Genomic DNA, 18,905 nt, shown 5'->3' with positions numbered 1-18,905 from the left:
ACCCTGAGTATACGGTGGGACTCAATAACATGAATCTACCTTCCAATATCTCTACAAAACTTACTACTACAAACTTTAGAGGTGATGCAGAATTTGGAGCTTTAACTTTATACACTATGAAATTGTTAACTCCAGGACCATTTTCTATGAACGTTACCTTCACATCAAAGGAAGGCTTGAAGAGTTTGTCTTTGGACAGAAATTTTGATGGTGTATCCAGATGCAAGGAGGGCTCCTTCTGAAGTGGCTGTCCTACTGGTGGGGACACAGACACTTGTTTGGTGTGTTGGGAGATCACGGCATGGAAAGCTTTACTCTGAAAGCTGTTCATATCTAAAGGTGTAACGGCTGTTTTCCTGTGAGTGTCCAGGTGTGTGACAGGATGCTCTGCAGTATCTGGGCTTACGTTCACCCTGTTTGTTATTTCAGTTTCCAAACCTTGTTCTAGAGATTTAAAACGAAAAGAAACAAATGTAAGCCACTAATGTCATCACCTGTCTCTAAAGAGACACACCTGAAGTGATCTTTTATACCTTGTTAGTTTTCACATGAATTCTCAAGTATACTTTAAACCACAAAGTTATATATACCCACTTTTTAAACGTTTATTTTTAGAGAAAAATAAAGTGTGGGGGGGGGGAAGGGGCAGAGAGACAGGGAGAGAGGGAGGGGCAGAGAGTGCTGAGCCCGACATGGGGCTTGAATGCGCAAACTGTGCGATCATGGCCTGAGCTGAAGCTGGACGCTTAACAGACTGAACCATCCAAGTGACCCCATATGCCCACTTTTCAAAAACAAAACAAAACAAAACAAAATGATGTATTAAAATCTATGTTGAATTAGACAAAGCACATCAGCTGAAACAATTAATGAAATTTTCTATTTCATCTTGTTTAACTTGAAATATTCTCAATAAAGCTCACAATTTGCCAAAAATTATCTAAGTGTCATCTTAAGTCAATGGCAGAGTTAAAAAAAAAAAAAATCCCAATTATGTGTACTCTGAGTTAACAAATAAAGTGGAGTTTTTGGAAAGTCCTTAGTGAAATCTTAATATGTCCTAAACATCACTTTGCCTCAGTTGTAAAATTTCCAGTCTGTATGGGTAAGTAATGGCTCTGAGAGCTAATCCCAAGATACTGATTTGACCCTGAAGTTTGCACAGAGATGCCATCACCTTAGAAGAGAAGCTACTGTGTCTTTCCATCCGCTTATCTTTTTTCAATATTTAACAAAAACAATTAGATGGCTAGGCCATGCCAGCCCAGTGCTAGCCAAGGAAAAATATATAATGCACAAGACATGCATATTTTTTGCCCTTTCAGAGCTTATAATGAGTGGGAAGACACAAAAGCAAACTAGAATTAGGATATTGGGATAAGAAGTATAAAAGGCATAATGAAGGGAGTTTTGGCCAAAGGCTGTACTTGGTGGATTAAGGGAAGTTTCCCAGGGAAAGTGACATTCCAGCTGAGAACTGAAAGATAAGGATGAAGAGGTAAGCACGAAGTAGGCTAGAGAAAAGATGTAAAAGTCCGAAGAGGAGAGGAAGAGAGAGCACATGAATTATAGTCAGTGTGAGCCACAGAAGGAACAGTAAATGGGATCCGAGCCCACATCTTAAGGCTTCAAATGTTGAGACCCTAGATCGCTAGAAGGTTGTTTTGTATCTTCCAGCTTTCAGAAAGTACCTACAGTGGAGAGCAGATACAAATTAAACATCTGTGCTATGAACATGTTTATTTTGCCAACCGATAAGGAATGTTCAACATCATATGCACTACACGCGATGTGAAAAGCAAAACTCAATGAACTTTCCTAAAAACAAGCTTTGGCACATTCATATTCCAGGAACCATCAAATTGTAAAAATACATACAAAAGAACAAAAGTACTAACCTTCTTTAGTTGACTTTTCAATCAGAAAATGGCTTTCACTTGCTCTCTTTCCCGTTCTAGCAGTCTCCAATAGCCATGATATGTTGACTGCCGGTAAATTCCACTTCTTGGCAGCTTCATATTTAGAACCACCTGGTTCCTTCAATACAAGATGTGTACTGGCAAACATGCCTTTCTTTGCATTGGATTTGCGAACAAAGTATTCTTGAACGCTGAAAAGTATATTTAAATAAAAGCAAATGGTCATATATACAACTAGTGTGCAAACTAAGAAGAAAGTTTCTAATACAACTGTTGTTACCGTTCTAAGATCATACTTGCTGATAAAAATTTGATACACTTAAGAATCCTCTTACAAATGCTTACTCTAAGGTAAAAATGCATTGCTACAATAAAACTTTTTATAATAACATTAGCAAATTAAACTAGACTTTCAAGAACTAACCAGGAAAATTACCTCCTTAGTCTCACCTACCCACCTTGGCCTTTCTTCCCAAAAGGAGGCATGGAACTAGGGAGCATAGAAAGGTTATGAATAACAGTTGGATGCTTAACTGACTGCTCATCTTTCTAGCTCACTATGTCTTCCCAAAGCATCTTCACACATAATCTCATTTGATACCCTTTTAAAAAAATGTTTATTTATTTTTGGGCGGGATAGGGCAGAGAGAGAGAGAGGTAAAGAGAGAATCCCAAGCAGGCTCCATGCCCAGCACAGAGACCAATGTGTGCTCACAACTTTTCTGCTTCTAACCTTTTCTAATGAAATTAAGAATGCTTGCTTATTGCCCTCCCTAAAAACTTTGGATGGCACTTTTACTGGGATGTTAAATTTATATATCAATGTAGGGGAAATAGAAACTTTATAATCTTCTTTCCAAGAACATGTGTATCTTTTCTATTGTTCCCTTAATAGAGTTTTCTAAGCTTCTATAAGTCTTCCAAGTTTCATGTTAAATCTGTTGGTATTTTATCTCTCATTGTAACCTTAGCTTTCATTAGCTTTTCTAACTGGTTGTATGAATGTCAATGGTTTCTGTGTATTAGTTTCCTACATAGCCATTTTACTGCATTTTTCTCTGAGTATTGCTTTGGTCTACCCCATGGAGTCTGATCTCATTCTTTTGCTATTGTTACTTTCTAGATTTTCTACAACTTCAGGGTTTTGTTTTTAGTATTTATGCATTTTTGAGAGAGAGAGAGAGAGAGAGAGCGCGTGCACGCGCACAAGTGGAGGAGTGGCAGAGAAAGGAAGACAAAGAATCCAAAGCAGGCTCCAGGTTCATGGCTCTCAGCACAGAGCCCGACGTGGGGCTCGAACCCAGGCACCGTGAGATCATGACCTGAGCCGAAGTTGGATGCTTAACTGACTGAGCCTCCTACGCACCCCATGCAACTTCAGGGTTTTTTTAAACGTTTTTTATTGTTTAGTATAATTCAAATGCAGGACACAACAAAAAAGGAAATATATAATTTAGAGCATTATTATAAGGTGAAAACCCTTGTATCTACCACCTACATCAGATGACAGAATCTTACCAGCCACTCCAGAACCTTTCCAACATGTCCCTTACTCAATTACAACCCCACCATCCCTCCCTTCTTAATAACAGTAGCCACTATTTGGATATTTATGGTAATCACTCTTTACCTTCTAGGTTTTATCACAGAGTGCATCCTTAAACACTACATCTATATAAGTAAAGTTTATTTTTGAGAGAGAGAGGGAGAGAGAGCGAGCGAGTGCGCAAGCAGAGGAGGGGCAGAGAGAGAGAGAATGAGAATCCCAAGCAGGCTCCACACTGTCAGCACAGAGCCCAACATGGGGCTTGACCTCATGAACTGTGAGATCATGACCTGAGCTGAAATCAAAGAGTCTTAATGCTAAATTGACTGAGCCACGCAGGCACCCTACATGTTTGTTTGCTTGTTTTGGTCTTTTAGCTTATAGGATTCGTCCTTTTCCCTATCCTCTTAATGTATATTTGTGAAGACACTGTATTATTTATAACATAAGGTTATCTCCAAGTCTGATTTTGCTGACTGCATTCTATGCTCTAGTTTAACATACTACTCTCCTACTTCCTATGAATCAGTAGTTGAATCTAGAGGCTTCATCAGACTGACGTCACATCACTGTGGTAAGGCCACTTCAAGGTGGCACTATGCTCTACATTAAGAGACATATAATGTCTGTTTTCCTCTTTATTATGTGATTACTGATTTTCAAGGCTCGATGCTATCATATATATCATATATGATATTATGAGTTATAACCCTACCCTTCATTTATTTGTTGGAATACCTCTGAAAGGGAAACTCTCTTATCCGTTATTATGGTACTCTAGATACCGATTACATAGGAAAGACTGGATAAATACTTGATCCTTTCTCTTTATCTAACACTTTCAAAATAATGAGCTGGTCCTGCTTCAGGTGAGCCCAAGCCCCACATCGAGTAACCCTCATTTCTCTCTCTCTCACAAAAAAAAAAGAAAGAAAGAAAGAAAGAAAGAAAGAAAGAAAGAAAGAAAGAAAGAAAGAAAGAAAAAAGAGCTGGTTTCCTAGCATCTTTCAACATGACCAATTAGCTTTCTTTGGTGTCATTATAAAGTCTTCATTTAATATTATTTGAAGTGTTTGCATCCACTGCCATTATGATCTCTGGTGACACATAAATTTTCCTGTCTTTGGCTAGTGGAGGTCCTTTGCACACAACTTCCTTAGTAGTCTTTGCTATCTGGTCTGACCATATTCCAGACTTACTGGCACCTTTTGTGAACTTAATCATTTCTTTACATTTTAATTTCTTTTAGTGGGAAATGGTATTTTTAACATCACAATCTAGGCACTGGAATTACTTATTACCATTCGATTGATAATGATTTCTAGGTATATAAATGGTTTTGAATTCCTCTTGGAACCAAGAGTTATGAAAAACAGTTCTAAAATGTCCAGTTAATAAGATCTTTTCATTTTCTATTTCTACTACTCATTTCTAATCTTTTTGCACTGTGATTAGAGAATATGGTCTGTGCTCTTTCTAGTTTAGGAAATTTACTGAGGTTTTCTTTGTGGCCAATTTCACAGACAATGTTTATAAGTGTTCACAGGCACTGGAAAAGGTATATTCACTTTTTCAGGATAGGGGACTATGCTACTGAAATCTAGATCTTTCCCTGTTTTCTATTTGACCTGTCATGAAGTAAAAGATGAGAGTTAAAGTCTCCTACAAGTCATGTATTCCTGTTGATTCCACCTCCTATCTCCTAAGTTTTGTCTTATGCATGACAGTCATGTTCTTTGTGGTGTGTGTGTGTGTGTGTGTGTGTGTGTGTGTGTGTGTGTAAATAAAACCTTCAGTGTAAATAGCTCTTTACTTACGGTGCTATTCTTTTTCTTATTTAACACCTTTTTAATTGAACCCAAACTTGTCTGACATTAGAACTGCAACCCCTTCTTTCTGTTTGCATTTCTTTGACATACCTTTGCCCATCTTTTTTTTTTTTTCTGAGATGTTCTCAAATCAATTTGTTTTAGGTATGTCTCCTGTTTAAAATCATTTTAAGTGTTGCTTCAAGATCTAACCTAAAAGAACTTTTTTTAAAAAATTTCTTTTTGTTTTTGAGAGACAAAAGAACTTTTAATATAAAAGTTTAGTCCATTTACATTTACCATATATATAACAGTTTGGTACTTCCTTTTAAAACAGCCACCACTTAAAGTTCACTTAGGGGTTGGGCTCATATGGATTTTGGAAGTAACTTTTAAGTTTTTTTTTTTTCCCTTCCTAAGAATTACTGAAAAAGAATCAATCATCCATATGGTACATGGAAGGGAATAATGCTTAGATGTGTAATATTCAATAATGGCCCTTGTATCAGCTTTAGATTTTCCCTTTCCTGGTAGGTAAGCATTAATGCCCGTGATCTTAACATCTGCCAGGAATCCATCTAGTAACCCTGAACCATCACGCAGGTACACTACATAATTCCCATAAATATTATAAAGACACTCAGCCTAATTCCAATTTGAATATTCACCAATTAAGTCAAAAGCATAAAAGGTACACCATGATAGTAGGTGCGTGAAAAATACCTCATACCTTGCTCCAAGGCGTTTTGCTAAGAATATCAACGAATCTTTTTCTGCTCCTGCACACTGGCTGAATGAAATAACACAATCCTCTAAAGGAGTCATTCCTGCCATTACTGAGACTGGCACAAAGAGAGGATTTGACTTCGGATCAATTAAAGTCTGATAGTCTATGCAAGTTACCTTTTAAAAACAAGAGAAACAATAACAGCAACCTGAAATGAGCAACCAGTGGTTAATACTGGGTTAGTTACAGCAGTAATTTTAGTTTAGATGAAAAGCCCTTTTACTTTAATATAACCTTGTGTATGCTCATTCTCAATATATTCCAAATTATAATTAAAAAAAATCAAATTATATAGGATATTAAGATCAGTCAGGTTTATCATCAAAATTAGGAAATATTGCTTTAAATTTAATGTCTTCCGAAGTATTAGTTTATAAATTTTTTAAATTCTTGTAAACTTAAAAAAAATTGGTGAAGTTACCAGTGTTCAGCCAGTAACAAGCAACAATACAAAAGTGCCTGTCATGCTTTGGTTGTGAGAAAACAGGGAAGACTGAACCAGTACAAGATGACCTGGAATAACTTTCTTAGAAGGAAAGCTGCTCTTGTGGCCCCAAGGAAACAATAAGCTCTACTGTACCAGGACCAGGACCAAGAAGCTTGCACATTTTCAGATCTTAGAATTTCTTTTGCTAAAAGCAAAATCTAAACTGTTCAAACATAAATACCAATATACCTAAACTGCACTGCACTGCCTAGGAAATACACATGAACACTTCCGGCATCTGACATCCTTCGCATCTGACATCCTTCCACACATTTCAACTACTCCAGGGTTTTCTTACCAGCCACGTATTTGTAACGACTTCTCCTACAGTTGCTTCTACTTCACACCCCAGCAGAGGAACCACAGCATAATCAGCAACAATTCTGCTCTGAAGGGAGACAATTTTTCCAGCATTTTCTCTTATGACGTTTGCAATATTAGATTCATTTTCACTACTAAAACCCACAACAAGGAAACTCTTTTGGCTAAATAAACCTTCCTCAGTAATTGTAGAAGTGTCAGGATGGCAATGAGTGACAGAAGACTGGTTTTCTTCTTGCAGGGAAATATGAGTAGAGTCATTAAAGGGCTCAACTTCAGACTTGGCAGCTTCAACTGAAAGAGACAAAGAAATGTATTCTACCAGATATAAAGGTAACAGGGAGCCTGAGAATTGTGACCACACTTCAAAAATTAAGGCTTGGTAAGTACACAATGAAGAAAAGATATGAACCCATCCTCTTGGTTACCAAGAGTATTGTCACTATTTCCACCTTCGGAATGATAACAGCAATCATGTTACTGTTCTAAATGTTCCTACTATACTAGAAACTCCCAATTAGTTGAAAATTTTGAAGCTCCAGTAACTGGGCCTATCTCAGTTCCAAAACTTGTTTTAATAATTCACAACAGAATTGAGAAAATATCATTAAGGAAAAAACAGAAGTAAACTCCTAAAATTTCCATATTAAAATTGCAGCTACTTAGCTACTATATGGATTTAAGAGAACTGATTAAGAACCCAAGCAAATGGTCTCAACTATTTCATTTTAGAGTCAAGTTTGCTTATAGATGGGTAGGAAAAAAAACAACAGGTGTATAAAAACATAAATGTCAGAAACTAAAATATGTAATACCTAATACACAATAAACATTGTCAAATCAAGGCTAAAAGTTTATTTTTATTTTTATTTTTTTTTAATTTTTTTTTTCAACGTTTCTTATTTATTTTTGGGACAGAGAGAGACAGAGCATGAACGGGGGAGGGGCAGAGAGAGAGGGAGACACAGAATCGGAAACAGGCTCCAGGCTCCGAGCCATCAGCCCAGAGCCTGACGCGGGGCTCGAACTCACGGACCGCGAGATCGTGACCTGGCTGAAGTCGGACGCTTAACCGACTGCGCCACCCAGGCGCCCCAAGGCTAAAAGTTTAAAAGGGCAAAACTCGGTAAGGTGTTTAGAAACCCTAGTGGTGCTATGTACAGGGATTGGCAAACTACAGGTTAGGGGTCAAACTGGGCTCACAGCCTGTGAGTTAAAAATGGTTTTTAGGGGCACCTGGGTGGCTCAGGCGGTTAAGCATCTGACTTCGGCTCAGGTAATGATCTCACGGTTCGCAGGTTCAAGCCCCGTGTCAGGCTCTGTGCCGACAGCTCAGAGCCTGGAAACTGCTTCAAATTCTGTGTCTCCCTCTCTCTCTGCCCTTTCCCTGCTCATGCTCTCTCTCTCTCTCAAAAATAAACATTAAAAAAAAAAAAAGAATGGTTTTTGCATTTTTAAATGGTTGTAAAAACATAATCAAAACAAAATAAAATACATACAGAGACAGAATGTGACTGACAAAGCCTATAGTATTTACCATCCTGTCCTTTACAAGACAAGCTTGCCACTGCTTTATGGGATCTCAACAAGCCTGGAAGCTATTCACGGATTCTTCATTTATTCATGTACATGTAAAGCACATACATGTTATTAGTGCTCGTGACACTATGAGGTTGATAATACTAGTATATCTATAGCCTTTCTTCAAGAGGAATCTCAGGATTAAAGAAGTTAAGTAATTTGCCTAAAGTCATACAGTTAACTGCAGAAATGATATATAAATCAAAGGCTGTCTGACTTCAGAACCCATAACACTGTTACAGTGCCACCTTCTCATTTCTATCCTCATCTCCAACATTAACACTGTAATTTTTAAACTATTGCCATATAAAATAAAACTTAATAAAATTTTCCTACTTCATACAAGTATTTAATTACTCTTATTCATACTCTGAAGAAGCACAGTTTTATCTAGAACATTTACTGATCAATACATCAGGAGACTCTTTGAACTTCAGATTCATTATATAAAGAAAAAGGGTTAATAGTGTATTTATAATTTTAGAGATAGGTGAGGATGAATAAGCTTAGAAGGAAACAAAGGTGATATGATACACAAAGGCAATATGAAAATAGAAAATATCCTGGAAAGTAATGTTTAAAATAGCTATTCTTTTTACTTTTTTAATTTAAATTCTAGTTAGTTAATATATAGCATAGTATTCATTTCAGGAATAGAATTTAGTGCTTCATCACTTACATATAACACCTAGTGTTCATCTGAACAAGTGCCCTCCTTAATGCCTGTCAACCATTTAGCCCATCCCTCCACACACCTCCCTCCATCAACTCTCAGTTTGTTCTATTTAGAGTCTCTTACGGTTTGCCTCCCTGTTTTAAAATAGCTATTCTTAATATAAAAAGACTTTTTTTTGCATTTATAATTATTTTATAATCACATCTAGAAGGGAAAAGAAACAACGTTGTTTGATATCTATATCCTGCTGGTGAAATGGAAGATGGAAACCATGTGGAATTTTATTTTATTATTTTTAATTTACATCCAAGTTAGTTAGCATATAGAGCAACAATGATTTCAGGAGTACATTCCTTAAAGCCCCTCAGCCATTTAGCCCATCCCCCCTCCCACAACCCCTCCAGTAACCCTCTGTTTCAGCCATTTAGCCCATCCCCCCTCCCACAACCCCTCCAGTAACCCTCTGTTTGTTCTCCATATTTAAGAGTTTCTTATGTTTTGTCCCCCTCCCTGTGTTTATGTTATTTTGCTTTCCTTCCCTTGTGTTCATCTGTTCTGTGTCTTAAAGTCCTCACAGGAGTGAAGTCATATGGTATTTGTCTTTCTCTGACTAATTTCGCTTAGCATAATACCCTCTAGTTCCATCCACGTAGTTGCACCATGTGGAATTTTAAATACATAAAAACAAACTGGCAATACTAAGTTCTTAGAAGCTGCAAGTAAAACCCTCAAGTTATGAAGAGACTCAGAATAAATTAGCATGTTCTACAGCGGTCCTTTCCATTTATTGGAACAGAATCCTTCTTTCCATCAGATCTTGTTTAGGAGCCCAATAAACACATCTTGATAAACCTAATACTGAGTAAGCACTCTCAAAATTAATTTTGCTTTAAGAACTATAAAGAACTTGATTACATTCTAAGGAGCTTGGGGATTCTGTCAGGTTCACTATCATTAAACCCTTCCAAAGTAGGTAGACCACTAACTGCCAGAGAAAGGAAGATTTGAGAAACTAATCACTTGATTCCACCACGTACCCTTGGCTGAAGGATAATGCATAAAACTGCTGAGTCAGTTTGCGGCTTTTTTATGCCAAAACATCCCAGAAAATTGAGGATCTCCTGACATAACGTACTACTAAAGCATAAGCAAATAGTCTGACAAAAACCAATTTTTCAATATACCATTAACAGAAATAGTGTGGGGGAAAAAAAAACTGGACTGGTAACGAGGAAAGAAATTAAATGAGTAATTAAAAAACTCCCAACAAACAAAAGCCCAAGATGAGATAGCTTCACAGGTGAGTTCTACTAAATATTTAAAGAAGAGAGAATACCTATTCTTCTTAAACTATGCCAAAAAATAGAAAAGGAAGGACAACTTCGGAATTCATTCTATGAGCCAGCATTATCCTGATACCAAAACCACCTAAAGACACCACTAAAAAAAAACAAAAAAAAACAAAAACCATAAGCCAAATAACCCTGTTAAGTATTGATGCAAAATCTTCAATAAAATATCAGCAAACCAAATTCAACAATACATTCAAAAAATCTTTCACCATAATCAAGTGGGATTTATTCCTGGCATGCAAGGATGGTTCAATATTCGCAAATCAACCAACATATCACATCAACAAGAGAAAGGATGAAAACCATATGATCATTTCAATAGACACAGAAAAATTCGACAAAGTACAACCACCAATGATGGAAAAAACTCTCAACAAAGTACGTCTAGAGGGAACATACCTCAACATAATAAAGGCCATATACGAACAACACTCAGCTAACGTCATCCTTAATGGGGAAAAACTAAGAACTTTCCCCCAAAGGTCAGGAACAAGACAAGGGTGTCAACTCTCATCACTTTCATTCAACACAGTACTGGAAGTCCTAGTCACAGCAATCAGATGATAAAAAGGAATAAAAGGCATCCAAATCAGTAAAGAAGTAGTAAAACTTTTACTGTCTGCCAATGACACGATACTATATATAGAAAACCTGAAAGAATCCACCAAAAAATACTAGAACTGAGAAACAGATTCAGTAAAGTTGCAGGACACAAAATCAGCATACAGAAATCTGTTGCATTTCTATACACCAGTAACAAAGCAGCACAAAGAGAAATTAAGAAAACAGTACTATTTAATAAGATATCTAGGAAGAAGTAATAATAATAGAGGAATAAATCTAACCAAAAAGGTGCAAGACCTGTACTCCAAAAACTATAAAACACTCATTAAAGAAACTGAAGACAACACAAAGAAATGGAAAGACATTCCACCCTGATGGACTAAAAGAACATTGTTAAAATGTCTATACTACCCAAAGCAATCTACACATTTAATGCAATTCCCATCAAAATACCAACAGCATTTTTCACACAACTAGAACAAACAACTCTAAACCACAAAAGACCCCAAAAAGCCAACACAATCCTGAAAAAGAAAAGCAAAAGCTGGAGGTATCACAATTCTAGTCTTCAAGTTATATTACAAAGCTATAGTCATCAAGACAGTATGGCACTGGCATAAAAACAGACACACAGGTCAGTGGAACAGAATAGAAAATCCAGAAATAAACCCATGATTACGTGGTTAATTAATCTTTGACAAAGCAGGAAGTAATATCCAATGGGAAAAAGACAGTCTCTTCAACAAATGGTGTGGGAAAACTTGACGGCAATGTGCAAAAGAATGAAATTGGACCACTTTCTTACATCATACACAAAAATGGATTAAAGACCTAAATGTGAGACCTGAAACGATAAAATTCCTAGAAAAGAACACAGACGGTAACCTCTCTGACACTGGCCATAGCAACTTCTTTCTAGATAGGTCTCCTGAGGCAAGAGAAACAAAAGCAAAAATAAACTATTGGAATATTACATCAAAATAAAAAGCTTCTGCAGAGAAGAAAACAATCAACAAAACTAAAAGGCAGCCTACAAAATGGGAGGATATTTGCAAATACCTTTCCAGTAAAGGGTTAGTATCCAAAATATATAAAGAACTTCTACAATTCAACACCCAAAAAGCAAGAAATCCAATTAAAAAATGGGCAGACGATATGAACAGTCATTTCTTTAAAGAAAGCATCCAGATGGCCAAAAGACACATGAAGAGATGCTCACTATCACTCATCATCAGGGAAATGCAAATCAAAACTGCAATGTGCTATCACCTCACATGTCAGAAAGGCTAAAATCAAAAACACTAGAAACAAATGTCAGTGAGGATGTGGAGAAAAGGGAACCCTCATGCACTGTTGGTGGGAATGCAAACTGGTGGAGCCATTGTAGAAAACAGTAGGGAGTTTCCTCAAAAAGTTAAAAATAGAACTACCCTATGATCAGCAATCGCACTAGGTATTTACCCAAAGGATATAAGAGCACTAATTCAAAGGGATACCAGAGCCCCTATGTTGATAGCAGCATTATTTACAACAGACAAGATATGGAAGCAGCCCAAGTGTCCAGTGAATGATGAATGGATAAAGAAGATGTAGCGTGTTCATGTGTGTGCATGTGCGTGCACACGCACATGCACGCACACACACACACACGCACACAATGGAGTATTATCCAGCTATCAAAAAGAAGGAAATCTTGCCACTTGCAATGACATGGATGAAGCTACAGAATATAATGCTAAGCAAAATAAGTCACTGGCAAATACCATATAATTTCACTCATATGTGGAATTTAAGAAAGAAAACAAACAGACAAAAAGAAAAAAAATAAGAGATGGGGCGCCTGGGTGGCTCAGTCGGTTAAGGCTCCAACTCTTGATTTGGTTCAGGTCATGATCTGTGAGTTTGAGCCCTGGGTCAGGCTCTGCGCTAGTGGTGCAGAGCCTGCTTGGGATTCTCTCCCTCTTCCTCTCTCTGCCCCTCCCCTCCCTGTTCGTGCTCTCTCAAAATAAATAAACTTAAAAAAAAATAAGACAAATCAAGAAACAGATTCTTAATTATAGAGAACTGGTGTTTACGAGAGGGGTGGTGAATCAGCAGGATGGGTTAAACAGGTGACTGGGATTAAGGAGTGCACCAGGTGATATACGGACTTGTCCAATCACTATACTGCATACATGAAACTAGTATAACACTGTATGTTAACTCACTGGAATTAAAGCTAAAAAAGAAAAAGATAAAATGCTGCAAATTCCCTTCTAGAAATATGATAGGCTAGACATGCAAAACCCTCTCATTAAAAGCACTTGAAAATATAGAATAAAATATTAAAGGCATCAGTACAAATGCAGAGCTGAATTTGCAAGAAAGCAAGAAATCAAGGACTGAAAATGAAGTAGTATCATGAATCCAGAGCACTGAGTGGTTACTAAAACTAATGGTTACCCTGAATCTATTTTTCCAGAAACTTAGATTCTCAGAATTCAGGAACATCACGTGGAGGGAAACAACTTAAGCCTTTGGTCTCACACAAATTAGAGGTGGGGTGGAGTACACAATGAGTAAACAAACCCAGAAACCCTAAAGGGAAATGTCTAGTTACAATGCAGACCAAAATCAATCAAACAACAACAAAAAATCTACCCTGCAAAGGAGATGACAAATACACTTGATTTTGGCTTTGGGTCAAGGGGGAAAAAGATCTCTCCTGAGAATTTGTTATCATAGGCTGGGTCCTCAAAGTAGGTGAAGAGTACAAATTCACACTAGCCTGGTGGTCCAAAAAACATCCAGCCAGTAAACTGAGATGTGTCCTGAGTTGGAAAACCCTTAGACTTCTGGCAGATTTAAATATGAACCCTTTCTAGAGGAACAAACCCTCACCTTCAAGCTTCTTAGAATTTCCAGAGGCCTAATGAGTTTGTAATATCACAAAGACATGAAGAAACTAGGCAGCATGAACAATACAGAGAACTACTTCTCCCCTCCATTCATAATACTGCAGTATTGTTTAATGTGTTTCAAGAAATAATTAATAAGACATGAATACAGAATAAGATTATTAACAGAACTTCTAGGAACTGAAAAAAATAATTATTGAAATAAAAAATTTAATGGATGGGTTAAACACATTAGGCAATAGCTAAACAGAAACAGTGATGTGAAAGGAAATGCTGAATAAATTACACATAATAAATCACAGAAAGACAAAAAGATGAAATCAGAAGGGCAGGTTAAGCGATCCATACACAGAGTAATGGCAGTTAGAAAATATAGAGTGGTGAAGAAGCAATATTCAAAGTGATAATAGATGAAAAATGTTTTACAATGAAGTAAAAAGACAAAAACCCCCCACTAATCCTTAATTTAGAAAGCACAATGAATTGCAAGTAGGACAAGTACATGGTAAAACTCTAGGATACAAGAAATAAAAGGAGATATTAAAAAAGGCCAGAAAAAAAGAAAAAGACTTCCTACAAAAGAATAACAATTAGACTGAATGACTTCTTATCCACCAGCCACAGAAAGAGGACAATGAAATAACATCTCCCAAGAGCTCAAAGTAACTGTCTAGGACTGTATTCAGAGAAGAACTATTTTTTAAGGCAAAGGCAAAATAAAGACATTAACAGAAACTGAAGGAATTTCTAAAGGATATATTTTATAGGAGGAAAGAAAATGATTCCAGAGGAGAGGTCTCAGATGCCAACAAGGAATGGGAAGCAAAGAAATCGCTAAATATGTTGATAAATCAAAACAAATATGGGCCACATGAAACAATAAGTATCTAATTGTGAGATTAAAAAAGACAATGAAAATACTAGCCCAAATCACATAAATTGAGTGTACTAGTGAGTGTGTGTAGAGGGGTGTGATTAGCAAGATGTTGAAGATAGTGTTATAAAGTTTTTGTACTTAAGATGAAGATCAGGGGCGCCTGGGTGGCTCAGTCAGTTAAGCGTCCAACTTCAGCTCAGGTCATGATCTCACGGTTCGTGAGTTGGAGCCCCGCGTTGGGCTGTGTGCTGACAGCTTGGAGCTTGGAGCTTGGAGCTTGGAGCTTGGAGCTTGGAGCTTGGAGCTTGGAGCTTGGAGCTTGGAGCTTGGAGCCTGGAGCCTGGAGCCTGGAGCCTGGAGCCTGGAGCCTGGAGCCTGGAGCCTGGAGCCTGCTTCTGACTCTGTGTCTCCCTCTCTCTGCCCCTCCCCTGCTCCTGCTCTGTCTCTCTCTCTCTCTCCCAAAAATAAATAAAAACATTAAAAAAAAAAAGATGAAGATCAAAATTCTGATTAACTTTAGATTTCAAGTTATGATGCACCTTTAAGTTCCAAGGGTAATCACTGAAAATAAAAACAGATCTAACTTCTACATTAGAAGAAGGAAGACAGAGAGTTGGGAGACTGAGGTAAGAGGGGGCAAGCTCAAGCTACCCAAAAGGCAAAAATTTTAAACAAAGAAGCATAGAAAAATGAGACAAACAAAAAGCACAAAATAAGATGGCATAAAATAATAAAAATAGATCACAAGTAACAATAAAAGAAAACTGACCAAATTTGCAGTTAAGAAAACAAGTCAGTCACACTAAATGAATACTCACACGAGGCACAGATAGTTGTATTAATATCAGATAAAACAGATTTTAAGGAAAAAAATTAGGAAACTGAGAATCATCATGTAATAAAACATCAAGATATATTAAAAAATTAAATCTGACAGAACTACATGGAGAAACTGTCAAAGCCACCATTATGGTAGTGGAGTTTAACATCTCTATTTCATTAATTCAGATAGAGCAGACAAAACATGGTATCATATGCATGTATAGAAACCTCCACGCAATCACAGAGGCATGGTTAAGAACAATCTCAGCCGTACTGTTTGTACTGGCAAAAAAAAGACACAATATAAATGTCTATAGGTGGGAAAATGGATACAATGTGGTGTATTCACAACCAGTTACTTGGATTAGATAAATCTCTCTCATGGTTGGAGGAGAATAGCAAAAAAGTACTTACCATATGTCATTTATATAAGTTAAAATACACACAAATTAAAGAGTATATACATTGCAAACAGATATATACACATGTAAACTATAAGGAAAATGGGGAGACTTACAGGAGGCTTTTGGTATAGTGGAATATTCTATTTTTTTTTATACCTAGGTAGTAGCATATGGTTACGCATCACATTATTCTTCATATCTTTCTCAATGTACTAAATATTTCACAGTAACTTTTTACATTTTTTTTTTTTTGCATTTATTTATTTTTGAGAGACAAAGAGTACAGTGGGGGAGGGGCAGAGAGAGAGGGAGACACAGAATCCGAAGCAGGCTCCAGGCTCTGAGCTGTCAGCACAGAGCCCGGCATGGGGCTCAAACTCACAAACTGTGAGATCATGACCTGAGCTGAAGTCGGACACTCAACCGACTGAGCCACCCAGGCGAGCCCCTCACAGTAACTTTTTCTTAAAAAAGAAGAAATGCTGCTCACAACTCTTCACTGGCAGTTTTCCTTCCCATTCTGAGAAGATTACATACAGAGGTCACAGTTCACAGTGCAGCACTGTATGCATTAAAGATCACAATAACCAAGTAAGAGGTAATTAATTACAAGGTTAAAATAAAAATTCATGCTGTTACAAACTCACACAAAGTGATGCTGGTATATAAAACAGATCAAAGTGGAGATAGTTGAAGAGAGGAGGAGGTCAGAGGGTTCAGCACCCCTTGGCCTTGCCTGCTTACAAAAAGTAACAAACATAAAACATTAAGAAAAAGGTTTAACTTAAAATCTAGAAAACCTGGTAGAAATCACATATGTATGCATTCCTGTTCTAAATTTATGACTGTAAATACTAATCAACTATTTCTTACCCGCTGTTGTGTTATTATTTACATACTGAGAGAGGAGATCTTCATCAGCTTGCTCATGTTTTCCATCAGGAGTAGAGTCCTTCGTGGAGGAGCTGTTGTTCTTTTTTAAAGGGGCTGTTTGACTTTCAGGTTTATCCGAAACTGGAATTTCCACTGGTTGGTAGTTAGCATGGATATATGGCTCTTCAGGAAGTATATAACCTTTACTAAAACACTCTAGCAACCATTTTGCTCCCACTACATGAGGCCTACAAAAATAGTACATAATTATATATTAGTTCAAACTATAAAGACCATCATCCCACTTGCCATGCTGTTTCCAAAACCACATGGATATGCAATTTTAAGAAAAATCATTACAGAGTAGAAAATTCTTTGATATAAAAACTGACAAAACCTGTGAGCCGATTTATCCCAAAACTGCTTCAATTCATCATCATAATCTCCCACAATAACATGAGTTACATCTTCATTGAGCTGATTAAAACGAACTCCACCTCCACTGTTAATAAGTCTTCTCAGTTTATCTAGCTTTCTGCCACTAAAACCGCAAAGATATATCTGCAAAGAAAGAAAATATCTACTTTAGATTAATGCATTGAAGATGGCTTATTTCTCTCAACAGAAAAAGAATTATTAAAAAAATATATATCTAAATCCATTGTGTATAAATAAGACAACTCGTGTACATTTAAAATACATTAAGAATGGAATGTATTCTGAAACTTGGATTTTTTTTTAACAATTCTGAAATTTTTACTATTACTTCTTCACAGTTCTATAGCATCATCATCCTTCACAGTAGACACCTGATATGTATTTTAAGGCTTTAATAAAATAGAAGCTAGAATTCAATTATCTTCTGAATATTAGTGCACAGCAATGTCTAAAATGCCGGTAGCTTCTTAAATATTGAATATCTTACTATTTGTAAATTTTAGATTATAGAAATAAACTGGAGTTTATATGTCTGAGTTCAGGAAACCTGGGTTTAAATTTTGGCTCAGCTGTCAATAATTAATTACATGACCACGGTAAGTTACTCAGGCTCTTTAAATCAATTTTCTTACCCGTAAATTAAGATACCTTTTACACAGAGTTGATTACACAAGATAATTTAAGTCAAGCTGAGGATCGTGCTTTGACAATAATACATATGCAAAAATTTATTTTTAACTATCAGTATGTATGTATTGAAACCAATTTAATAAATATAAAAATCGTTTTCATCTCTATTTTACATGTGTCTTTAAAAAAATTTCTTAAATGACAAATCTATTCCTAACTGCATTTATATCCCAAATTAAATAACCTCCATTAGAATATATTTGAACAAAAATGAGGAATCATGATTTCTGTCACATAAGTTTCCTATAAGAATAATTAAAAGTCATATCCAGAATTGGCAGGGTCTAGGATAAAAAAGAGTATACAAGATACTCTCTGTTCTGCTAATACGTTGGTAAGTTTTTATTAGTTTTTTTTTTTTAATTTTTTTTTTTTAACGTTTATTTATTTTTGAGACAGAGAGAGACACAGCATGAACGGGGGAGGGGCAGAGAGAGAGGGAGACACAGAATCGGAAGCAAGCTCCAGGCTCTGAGCCATCAGCCCAGAGCCCGACGCGGGGCTCAAACTCGCGGACCGCGAGATCGTGACCTGAGCTGAAGTCGGACGCTTAACTGCCTGAGCCACCCAGGCGCCCCTAGTTTTTTAATGTTTATTCATTTTTGAGAGACAGAGACAGACCATGAGAGGGGGAGGGCAGAAGGAGAGAGGGAGACAGAGAATCCAAAGCAGACTCTAGGCTCTGAGCTGTCAGCACAGAGCCCGACATGGGGCTCGAACTCACAAGCTGTGCGATCATGACCTGAGCTGAAGTTGGACGCTTAACCAACTGAGCCACCCAGGAGCCCCATAAATTGGTAAGTTTTATAAGTTTAGAAGGATAAGGTAATCTGCCCAATTTCCTCTCTTAACAATAAAACAGG

The 18,905-nt window shown here is 36.9% G+C and overlaps 1 protein-coding gene across 4 annotated transcripts in view; it reads right to left on the bottom strand.

Annotated features, from left to right (window-relative positions):
• TOPBP1 (DNA topoisomerase II binding protein 1) overlaps positions 1–18,905 on the bottom strand; it is a 61,902-nt gene that overhangs the window by 33,908 nt on the left and 9,089 nt on the right. For all 4 annotated transcript variants that reach the window (XM_007087395.3, XM_042999130.1, XM_015539923.2 and 1 more), the window contains 6 exons: positions 17,312–17,475; positions 16,915–17,162; positions 6,846–7,162; positions 6,004–6,176; positions 1,899–2,110; positions 158–444 (listed from right to left, as the gene is read on the bottom strand). In XM_007087395.3, the coding sequence (XP_007087457.1) occupies positions 158–444; positions 1,899–2,110; positions 6,004–6,176; positions 6,846–7,162; positions 16,915–17,162; positions 17,312–17,475 (1,401 nt within the window). The remainder of the gene's footprint in view (positions 1–157; positions 445–1,898; positions 2,111–6,003; positions 6,177–6,845; positions 7,163–16,914; positions 17,163–17,311; positions 17,476–18,905) is intronic.

Source organism: Panthera tigris, chromosome C2 (assembly GCF_018350195.1).
Source record: "Panthera tigris isolate Pti1 chromosome C2, P.tigris_Pti1_mat1.1, whole genome shotgun sequence".
NCBI classification, from domain to species: Eukaryota; Metazoa; Chordata; class Mammalia; order Carnivora; family Felidae; genus Panthera; species Panthera tigris.
Note: the sequence above shows the minus strand (reverse complement) of the source record. Positions and strands in the feature narration are given on the sequence as shown.